Source organism: Phyllobates terribilis, unplaced genomic scaffold (assembly GCF_046119375.1).
Source record: "Phyllobates terribilis strain yellow unplaced genomic scaffold, ASM4611937v1 Scaffold_2__4_contigs__length_985480577, whole genome shotgun sequence".
NCBI lineage: Eukaryota > Metazoa > Chordata > Amphibia > Anura > Dendrobatidae > Phyllobates > Phyllobates terribilis.
Window position 1 is genome coordinate 386,531,728 of NW_027362762.1, and position 12,064 is coordinate 386,543,791.

At 37.3% G+C, this 12,064-nt stretch overlaps 1 protein-coding gene across 3 annotated transcripts in view; it reads left to right on the top strand.

Moving 5' to 3' along the window:
* SLC5A7 (solute carrier family 5 member 7) overlaps positions 1-9,516 on the top strand; it is a 55,440-nt gene extending 45,924 nt beyond the window's left edge. For all 3 annotated transcript variants that reach the window (XM_073664811.1, XM_073664810.1, XM_073664812.1), the window contains exon 9: positions 952-9,516. In XM_073664811.1, the coding sequence (XP_073520912.1) occupies positions 952-1,581 (630 nt within the window). In that variant the 3' untranslated portion in view covers positions 1,582-9,516. The remainder of the gene's footprint in view (positions 1-951) is intronic.
* The last annotated feature ends 2,548 nt before the right edge of the window (positions 9,517-12,064 follow it).

A 12,064-nucleotide genomic window follows, 5' to 3' on the forward strand; every position in this document is an offset into this window, starting at 1 on the left:
TGCACATTCATCACATGGACTGCCCACTGATTTCAGAGGGCATCATGTAATGCTCCTCTTTTCCGGCAGATGTGCTGCAAGGGAATGAAATATTTACTTCCAGTAGAAATTACCCAATTCAAATTAGCCAAATCTACCAGATGGGAAATTCGATTCATAGCTAATTTAATCTTCACAAATTGATTGTCCCTTATAATGCGCTGGGGTCTGGAGAGACCCTAGAGCATAACATATGTAAGATGTAGAAAAAAACAACAACCAATAGTCTCCTCACTGCATACCTCTTCTGCTCACTGTCACTCTTCTCTCTGCTCACTGTACGGTCCTTGGATCCTCTTCTTATCTACCGCATACTGAAACTCCAGGCATCTTCAAGTTAGGATAGGACTTCCAGCCACATTTGGGCTGGGATGTCCCTGCCTTAAGCCCAGTGGATATCCTGACCTAGAGTGCCCATAGTAATTTCTCGGTCTAGAGTGAAGAGGCCATGGGTTTCAGCTTATGGTTGCAGTAAGGAGAGACGTCGGAGACCTACGAGGAGAGCGTGCAGCAGAGGTAGCTGGGAGGTGAGTGAAAATATGAATATCATTTTTTCTTACTAAGAAACAACTTTTTCGGGCCCTCTTCAGTTTAGAATCGCAGCTCATACAGAGCGAAGTACAGGAAATCTGCATTCTGGAGAAAATACATTTTTGTAAAATTTGAGTAGAATTCAACACTCAGTTGCACTTAGTAATTAGTTGGGTTTTTAGGGTTCTTCAGACAAGAGATATTTTTTCTGTTAGTTGCCTCTACCAATGCAGAATTGGAAAAAAAAGATTATTAATTAAGCAGACTATATAAGCAAAGATTTTTGGTCTTTTTACACATTTTGAAGTTCTTGAAAACGCTGTCTTCTGTACACATGACTAAAATTGTATTTTTATTGAATGAAATATCATTTATTCCCAGGCATCAGAAAGAGAGATTTCCTTGGTTATGAAGAGCACTGTCTTTATATTTGGAGCCGGTGCAACTGCCATGGCATTACTGGCAAAGTCGGTGTACGGACTCTGGTATCTGAGTTCTGACTTGGTCTACATTGTCATTTTCCCTCAGCTGCTCTGCGTCTTGTTTATCAAAGGAACCAACACCTATGGCTCTATAGTAGGGTATGTCCTTGGGCTTTTTCTACGGATAAGTGGAGGAGAACCATATCTACATCTCCAGGCTCTTATATGTTATGGTGACTGCTATGTAGACAAGAATAATATATATTTACAAAGATTCCCATTTAAAACACTCTCTATGCTGGTTTCATTTCTAAGCAATATAGCCATCTCTTACTTGGTCAAGTATCTATTTGAAAAGGGAACATTGTCACCAAAGTTTGATTTCTTAAATGCTGTGGTGGCTAAGCACAGCGAAGAGAACATGGACAAGACAACTCTTGTGAAGAATGACAATATCAATTTGTCGGAGTTAGCTCCAGTGAAGCCAAGACACAGCATAACATTGGGGAACACATTTGTAAATAAGGAGGCCATCAGTGACTTGGACTCAAGCCCAGAGTCTCCAGAACTTGAAGACAAGGACCTCTGATATAGCCATAATAAGAATGCTGCTTCTACATAAATAGCAATGAAAACTCTATAAACTGAAATAAAGATGGTAAGCAGTGTTTTACTGCAGTTATATATGGTTTTATATATGTATGTCATTGCACAATTCAGCATACACATCATATCACCCTCCCAGTATGAAGGCACATAAACTTAATATCAATTTAATTTTATTCTTCAAACGAACTTTAATATGGTGTGGTTTATTTGCCGCTCGAGTTTGTTATATAGATCCAGCAATAATCAATATGTAAAAAGATACACATACACTTAGTCTGCCACAATTCAATGAAATCACTGAACCCAAAATAGCTATTGTATATATCTGAAGCATTTTTTTTAAACTGTAGAATATCCTTTAGAATCAATCATATGGTTATTTTATAAAAAAAAAATAATGGTTGCCATTTATGATATGAAAATGGCTGCCATACCAATGAAATATTGTAAAAATGTCATATTACATAGATTTTTATTTTTATGATATGTTTTCATGACATCATTGGTGGCTATCTGCTGTTTTTACCAGAAATAACTAATCTAATAAGTTTTGTTTAATTGCTTATTTAACTGAGTATACATACTGTACAATATGTCTTTAAAAATGTAATATCTACAAGGAGTGTGCATAGAATATGAAGAAGTATATTTATGTTGTATATTTCTGAAGCATTATTAATTGTATGGACATACTTTAGGCATCTCTCTACTTGTTATTAAACAGTTCACCTAAAGTAATATCATTTTCACCAGTGATTAGACTAGCCAACACCCATCTCATTTCCCCCAACAATTTTTTTATCCAGATTCTCTCATATTTGCCAGAGATTGGAACCTGATCCAATTATCTTAGCTAATACTTCCAGAACAAAATATTACCAAACATATACAGTACATACTGTACATACATATTACATAAAATTCAAAGTGGCCAATTTTGACCATTTCATATAATCATAGATTGGTAATTCTGGGCTGTCAGATTGGATGGTTTTAGCCTGGGATGCCTGAAAATACAAGTGAATTCAGCTGATCATTTGCCACTTTATGCAGGCCACTTTAGGCTAGTTGTACGGACCCTTCCAACTACAACTAACTTTATTTTGAAAATTAGGGATGCTATTACAAAAAAACAAAGGATTTGGAGTCATCCATCCCAATATCCAAGGCCAATACCAGTATTCAGCCAAAATGACATTAACGATGGTTGCCGTTCACTTTGTTTAAATTTGTTGTGTATAGAATAACTAAACTATTCTTTAATTAGTTTTTCTCCCGACATTGCAAAGTTATGAATTTTGGCGATAGACTTTATTAAATTATCTTGCTTCTTTCTCTCCTAAACGCTATGCTGCAGTGCGGCTTCATATGGCCAGACTCCTTTAGAAGCTGCTTTGAATTGCTGCACAGCTAAGATCCATATTGTATTTGCAAACATCCAGATTAGGAGAATTTCCTGATCTAATTATAGGAGTGGATAGCAGAGAAGTTCAGAGAAGGGAACTCTCCTACTGTGATTACAAATAGAGTACAGATCTTGGGTGAGCAGCAGTTGATATCATCTTCTAAAGGAGCTTGAATTCTCCATGTGAAACAACAATGCAGCATGGTGTTTGGGAAAGAAGAAAGCAAGATAAGGTAATGAAATATGTATTACAGAATTTTAGAACTTTGCAATACTTAGAGAATAATTAGATAAAAAAAGTTTAGCTATTCTTTTAACTTTATAGAGGGAAACTAACCGAAAATGATCTTTTAAGGTTCCACATGAAAATATGAAATGGTCCTAGATTTTCAAAGTTACGGAGAATTCTAACTTTTTTGACACTAATTAAATACATAAATTGCAGAAAATAAATGAAACAGCATATCACATGAAAAGCCATTAAAGGGGTATTGCCAAAATAACAATGTGGTCTTATAATAATGTACACATATATTTGTTCATTTGTGCCAATATAAGCCATTTTTAAATCTGCCCCATTTTACATATATCACCCACCATGGGGGACCCTCCAGGCTCTTCTTTGCCTTCAGCTGACACTGGAACCGTCCTGTAGTTTCAGGGGCCCTGATCAATCCTGCAGAGTGTAGTCTCTCTCAGCTGGCATACTGCTAGCATAGCTGGGCTGTGTCTAAAACTGAGCTTTTACAGTGAGGGATGATGTCATAGAAAGGGGCAGAGCCTCTCTCAGGGTATGTGCCCATATTCAAGAGCATCAAACCTGCAGCGTCCTGATGTTACAGCGTAGTGGATGGGATTTCTAGAAATTCCATGTCCACTATGCGTCTCTGAGCACCTGTGGATCACCCTCGGAATCTGATATGCGGCGCGTCTTTCAGACCCACAGCATGTAAATTTCTCTTGGGGGTCCACATGTGGACCTTCCCCATAGATTATATTTAAGAGGAAAGTATGCATGTAAAAAAATAAATAAATAATCACGCAGCTCATTTGCATAAAATGAGGGAGAAAGCCGCACAGCTATCCTGCAGCATTGGGACTGCAAGTGGCCCCTGACCATGGGCACATACCCTTATAGTGCAGAGCTCATAACAACTATGTGCTGTAGGATGGGATGAATATACAGGAGACAGAAAGGAGCTATATAACGGTGAAATTACTGGATATAAAGTGAACAGAAAGGAGAAATGTGCTGCAGGATATGCTGTTTATAGAGGGAGCAGGAATGAAACAGTTGTACTGCATGTTGGGCTGTGTATAGACAGGACAGAAAGGAGGGATATACTGCAGGACAGGCTGTATATACAGTGGGTAGAAAAATAGATATTCTGAAGGATGGGCTGTTTATAGAGGGGACCGAAAGAAGAGCTATACTGCAGGATAGTCTGCATATAGAGTGGACAGAAAGGAGAGATATACTGCTGCAGGATGGGTAGTATACACGGAGCAGAGAGGAGAAATATACTGCATATGTGGATCTGTGTATAGGGGTTGAAATTACTTGAGCTGTGTTAGCTGCCCACTGATGAGAGACCAGGGATGTGAAACTGCATATTCCTATCTATTGTTGCACAGTAACTGCATATGTGGATCATTGATCTGTCTGCAACAGGCAACAAACACGCTTTGTTGCCTGTTGTAGGAGCACCTGAGAGTTCAGCACCTGAAAGTTGAGTTTTTCTAAAACCAGCTAAAAATTATGTAAAATCACACTACAGCTATACTGGTGTTGATGGTAAAAGATAAACTTGATCATACAGAGTACTATACAGGAGCAGACACTGTACAGAAACATAATGCATATTTTAGATTTATGTTAGCTTGATGATAACTCAGGGAGGTGTGGCTAACCAGGAGCACAAAGTAGAGGGTCCTGCAGCACTAAGGAGAAACAAGTGCTGATAGGAAATTCAGTTTTAGCAGATAACAATAGAATTGTTTATTCTGTTATGTGAACCTGGATGCACCCAGGGGACAGGTACAGATAAAAAAGACACACAGGTACAAGAAATACACTTTACATTTGGCTTAGTCTGTACATCATCATAGATTTATTCATTAACTGTGCTTTGTGAAAAATAATGCGATTCTGGGAATAACCCTTTCACATGGGTTAGCACTGTGTGTTGAATGATAAGTAAATATCAGTAATTAAATTTACTGTAATGTGCTAAATAGGTTTGGAATCTCTGAACAACCATTTCATTTTATATGCAAATTGCCTCTTCAGAGAAAAAGAGGACTTGTACTCTATAGCGCCACCTATTGGAAGCAGCAATCCTACAAGTCACAATCAACCCTTTAACGAGTCGTGCAATATGACTTAGGATAAAAGCCAAAACAGAATCTCAATTTGCAGACACGGTGTTTCGGGCTGTTGGCCCTCGTCAGTGCAAAGAATGAGAACTGATTTGGCTAGGTGAGAGGCTCTGGACTGAGGTCTAAGGGGTAGTGTTTCTCCTTATGGAGAGTGACACACCAGCCCTGGCACGTCAACACGGCGAATAAGCCTCCTTACCTTGACGTGCCAGAGCTGGTGTGTCACTCTCCATAAGGAGAAACATTTCAGTTTAGAAATTAAGCATGGGTTTGGCTAACAATGCCAATTTGTTCTTCTGTCATGTTCAGTTGAATTGATAGCAAATTGCTATTGGGAAGATTTTCTGTTTTAGTGGTTTCTAAAGAAGATTGATACTTATCAGAAATAATATCAGCATTGTTATAGTATACAGATTTATTAAGCTTGTTAAATGTAGCCCTACTAAATACAATAATTCAATAGTCCAGATGGTAATATATTATTAGTTTCCCTATATGACAGAAATCAGTTCTCCTTTAAAACACAAATAAGGGTCCTGTGCTCCTTCATCTGTCAGAGTCTTGCCCTTCGTGGCAGGTCCATTCAAATGAATCAGACCGACTGCCGCTCACTCACCTTCACGTGGACGGGAAGCCACTTTGCAAGAAAAAAAACAGTGAAGGTGTTCCTCCAGTCTGAGGATTGTGGGGGTCCAGTAAATCAAATCTCCAACAATCTTAACATGAGGGCATATCCTAGAGATATGTGATTAATTTATGAGATAGAAATAACCCTTTAATTATGATATTTTTAGTTTTCATATAGAAATATGCAAGCAATGAAAATATTAATTATATATACATTTAAAATACTGTATTCATCAACAATTATTGGCATCTTTTCTTCATTCCCAAATGAACATTACCTTGAAACAACACAAACTATAACTAATGTAGATTTTCAGGAGTCTTCCTATACAGGGGTACAGAGTTTTTCCTCCTTTCAGTGAGCTATGAACCCCAGTGTTGAGATTCTCACAGATCAAGTGAACAGGGGTCCAGAGCTTACTTGGTTCTACATGGAGGTTTCCTTTCTCTTCACTGTCTATGGTACCGTAGACTGCAGCCTCGGCTGTTTCCATAAGCTTCATAGACACTGAATAGGCCAGAAGTCTATATGTGGGGCCAATCAATCTCTGACCACCAGGAGGAAGAACAGAGGTTCAGGATCCCATTCTAATAATAAATGGAAGTACCAGCATCATCCATCTGATAATTTTTTGTTGTTGTCTCTGTTGTATTATATATGTAATTTGCTGTAAAAATGATCTGATTATCCACATAGTATTATCATTAATATTTATTAAATGTTTGCTTATATTTAGTGAATTTAACTATTGATCTCATGGGGCTAGTTCATAAGGGCCCCAATATAAATCAATGAAATTCATCACTGAATGGAAGCCGAACTGCAAGCTACTCTGACACTGACTAGAAAACATGTAATACACTTACATTTTAGACACTAAATATCAACTTGTGCCTTACAGTACACATGACATCCTTACTGTGCATGTATAAGTGACGTCTCTTCAGATACTCCATATATGATATGCAAATCTTTACATTTATGTTTTTATATGTTTAAACCTAAGAGTAATGTGCACTGCTGAGCAATCCTATTTATCGTTCATTGAATCGTATTAAAAAAGGTCTATTGTGGATTAGGATATATAATTATCTATATATTAGAGTTGGTGTGAATTTATTCGCACATCCCATTCAATCAGCCATGACAATGGAAGAGGGAGTACTAACTCTTACCTGGTGACATCCGCGGTTCTACTACAGATTAGCCGCCATGGTGTGACATCACATGTGCTTATAATAATAATAATTTTTATTTCTATAACATCAACATAAATCCACAGCACTTTACATTACAGAGGGAAACTCTGTTGCTGGAGTTGATTGAACTCCTCAACGTTAAAATTGTAACACCAAGAAGGAAATGTCATAAAATTATGAAAATCACAGGATCGACATACATACTAATGATATGCAAATGATGAAAAAAAAATGGAAACTAAATTTTCAAAACATCTAAATTTATTCAGTATCAAGAATGAACGCTACGCTTAGAAGTACTCACACTTATACCCTTTGGCATGTCATCAGTGAGGTCATTAATGGTCTTTTTCAGCCTCCATTGCTGTGTTGCTCTGCACCAAGATAACCTTTGAGAGTTGTGGCGTAAGGTGAATGGAACACCTTCTCGAAGGAGTGTCACACCAGTCCTACTTCCGGGTTTTTGATGTAGGATGGCTTAATGTATGTTAGCCTTCCCCCTCTAGTCTTCATTCTAGCTATACACTAATAGCTCAGCATTACATTAATTTGGTACCCCCAATTCTCCAATGTGTCACAGTAGATGTTTTTCAACATGATAAATGCCAGGTTGCATATTTCTCGTGCTACTGCGAGCAGCCTAAATGGCCTAAATAGGCTTTCATGACCTGCAGCATGTCTAGTTGTCTCCCTTTGAGCATATCTAGTACATCATTGGTTGGTAATTGCAAAGAAAGCTGGCAGTTGTGGATTTTGATGATTTGCGAGCCCAAGTGCATTCAGCATGGCAGAATATTCCTCAGACAACCATTAATAACCTCATTCATAGCATGCCAATGTGAGCGTATTTCTGGGTGTGTTGCTTGTATTTGTTACTGAATAAATTGGGATGTTTAGAAAACTTTTTTCCATTTTTTCATAATCTGCATATCATTAATATATTTATCCTGTGATTTTGATAATTTCGTGACAAGCTTTAGTCTTAAACAAGCTTTAATCTTAAAGCTACAATGTTTTTCGCCACACACATATTTTAGACTTCGTACAAGTTAGAGGACCTGTTACCTCTTCATGTCTGTTTTACTAAATAATTGTATTCTCCATAATATAAGAATTCTGAAGAATATTTGCTTAACAATTTTGTATTCTGACATTTTTATGTTATTCTTCCTCCAATGATATAAGAAAATTGACAACTGGGAGATACCCATTTCCATAATATAATAATTATGAATTATTTTCACTTAACAATATTGCATTGTACCATTTTTATGTTATTCCTTCTACAAAGGTATAAGAAAATTGACAACTGGGAGTTACCAGTTGAGAGTGTGTTTATATGTACTTTCTCCCTGCTCAAAAAGTGGTGACCGGGAGGGACACATCCCTTTGACAAATAAAATGGTAACACCCAATTATCATAAATGCATACATTTCTAGGGGGAAAAAACAGAGTGTAGCATTCTAAATAACATGCATCAGAATTGTTATTTTTGGGTGAATACAAGATTTTCATAAACAGACACATATGGAGACCTAATAGATCACCTTTAAGTGGAATTGCTCCAATTAAAGAAAAACAAGAGAGCAGATGAAAATGTGACTATGATACTGCCAACTGACTGGAATATATTCATTTTTCTTCAATATTAATTATGATTTGTCATACATATATCAACTCACTGTGTGATTATTTTTGTAGTTGCAAGAAAAATTGCATTAGTATAGAGAAAGTCGAAAGTGAGATTCAGCTTTCTTCATAAACAGCAAAATAATACCTGTGCATTTACGTGTACACTTGTGTTTCTCCGAACAAAAAAATGTGTTGTGGGTTTCCTGCATTGTAACCATACTAGTTCCAGGTACAGATACAGTGTATTGCTCTTGTTATTCTATACCTGCATAATGCATCTGCTGTTAACTTACAGAAACAATTGATGTTGTCCCATTGTGATTTCAATCTGCAACAGTGAGCAGAGAGAAACATATTGTGTATCTGTCAGGTGACCGACTTTTCAGAATATTGTTATAAAATATATATATTTTGTTTGTTTCCGACACTATATATAGTAAAATGCTTAAAAAATAAGATTAAATGTATTTATTGTTCAAGTACTGTATTAAATAGTGCCAAATGGATTCTGTAACAGAATTGTGTAATATAAAGTTTATACTTATCTATATAATCCACAGATATACATATTTATTTTAATAGTATTAAAAATATAATGTGTGTAGCATAGCAAAGAAAATACGCTTTAATAAACTTTTTTTTACTCATGGCGTAAAACTACTTTATGCACTAATTTATGTATCTGGGTGAGATCTATTTAGGCTACACTTAAAGGTGTGTACTTTTACTGCAGATTTTGTTCTATAAATTTCTGAATTAGTTTTGTTCACCTAATTGTTTTTTTTTTTGGCAGCAAGCTAGTCCTAGACATTTCTCTAATAAAATAGTTTTTTGTGAATTTACCCTCTCACACCCATGGACAGTTTTAGACAAATTATGACCCTGGGCAAAATTCAATGCGGGGCTCCACATTCTGAAATACCGAAAAGCATAACAATTAATTCAATACATGGAAATGGGTCTTTGGCTATTAATAATCTGTACGAGTCCAAGAAGCCACTCAAAGCAATAAAAGAACAAAATTGGTGTCCAAGATTTAAAACTGGCATTGGTGCAAATGGATTCACAAAGAGTGACTGCAGACTTTAAACCCAAGTCTGGACAACCCCTTCTAGTTAACCTTTCATTTGGTAGACCATCTCAATAGCGCAGGGTTGGATTTGACTCTCAACTAACTCTGGAGTTTGCTATGTACTGTAAAAGAGTCTGTAGAGACTCTATTACAGTTGTTTTTCATTCTTTCAGGGTTTGCTGTTTTGTTCTTGGGTTAATCTTAACAAGAAGCCCTTCCTAAGGAAAGTAGCAACAATCCTCTGAGGTATCACATATCTTCTGAGGTCTCCAGAATTTTGTTCACTGTGAGGCATGTTTGACACTAACTCTTTATCTTGAGATAAAGAGATTTTTCTGCAACTAGGCATTGCATGTCTCAATTTAATGGCGCCGGAGGCGGCACATGCTCAGATTAACCTCCAGCAGTCTCCAGCAAAATTATAGAGATCTCGGCTCATCATTAAGCTGAGATCCCAATCTGCGCATGCACAGCCACCGGCTCCATTTTGCTGGAGAACACTGGGACCTGAATGTGTGCAAAGACCACCCGCAGCAAGGCCTGCGCTAGTGCGAAATTTGAGAACGGATGCTCATACAAATGCGGTGGGGCCAAAACAGAGCCGAGGACCCTACCAACAGTCCCATCCCACAGTCCCGCCCTGATGCACGAAGAGGCTATTGCACCAAATGTAAGATGCATTTAAAAAGAACCAGCCTAAGGATTGTTTCACTACAGGTATCAATTAAATCAGTATGACAGCGCCATTATGGCCATACCTTTACTTTAACAGGTTAAATCATGATGACAGGTTCTCCTTAACTCAATGCACTCAGTAAAAGACATGAACCGTGCAACCGTTTATATTTTATTAGTTTAAGATTTTGTTTGTCTATAATTGTGACTTAGATAACAATCAGACCACATTGTATTATTAATCAGTGAAGAAATTCAGGTAATTCCAAAGGGTTCCCTTCATTTTTCTTCTTGGTATGATTATTTTACATTACGAAACCTGGCATTTTAACAGGGGTGTGTAGACTTTTTATATTTACCGTAGGTGCATCAAATTCTAAACTAATTACACAGTAATAGAGAGAAGGCTTTGTACTTTCATTTTTAACTTGTTTTTCACAGTGTGCAGGTTTGTGACTATTTTAATGAAATAATAAATGCTACGTTTTATTTAGGTGAAGGGAATTAATTGGTGTAGTTCTGGTTGCCTTAGGGGAATATTATTAGTGGTCTAATTTCATTAACTATTCACTGGTGTAAATTTTTGGACTGAGTTCTGTCTATCATGTCTCAGGTCATTGTTTAAATCCCAAATAATTTCTATTTATTTAAAGTAAAACACTGATTAGGAAAAATGTATGTAGCTGAAATCTATTCTATGAAATTACCAAAATGGTTTCCAATATATTCATATGCAAAAGCATTTACTATATATGATACCTCTTTTTAATTAGTAAAATAAATACACCATATTGCTTTAACATTAAAATCATTGACAAATGAAGTGAAGAACGAGTTTGACAATGGAACCTGTCCTTCACTTTATCAGTCAATGATTTTTATTTTTAAGACGTTTTTTCTATTTTTTATTTTTTAACTGATTTTGTCATCACTAGAGGAAACCTTTTTCTCTTTTTGCATGCTTTAATATTCACGTCCTAGACTAGGGCGGCTCCGTGCGGTGATCTCCATTGAAACAAAGTGTATCTTAACATGGTGAGCTGGCTTTCCCTATCCTATTTACCTCCTATACAGTATTCTATGTCCACCGGTAGCGCATGTGGATTTGTGGACCCACTGTGCCACAGGCCGGGCCTGCCCTGGAGGGACGTGACTAAGCAGCTACCTTATTGTTCACTGGTGCCTCTAGTGGTGAGGTCAGGCTTGTGCAGCAAGTAGCTACCAGGTACCACTCGAGGGTAGTGTCTGACACTGATTAGGGCACCGTTCAGAGTCAGCAGGTACAGTCGAAGCTCACTGACATGGAGACTCAGATAGGGGAACGCTCAGATATTGGCCGCAGCAGAACCAGAGGACTTCAGGAGCAGTACTGGAGTGAGACTGGATCATGTGGAAGACAGGGTGGTGCTGGGAAACATACTGGAAGCATTATCTGCCATCCAACCGACCACCTGTTCACACTGGTCTGGCTT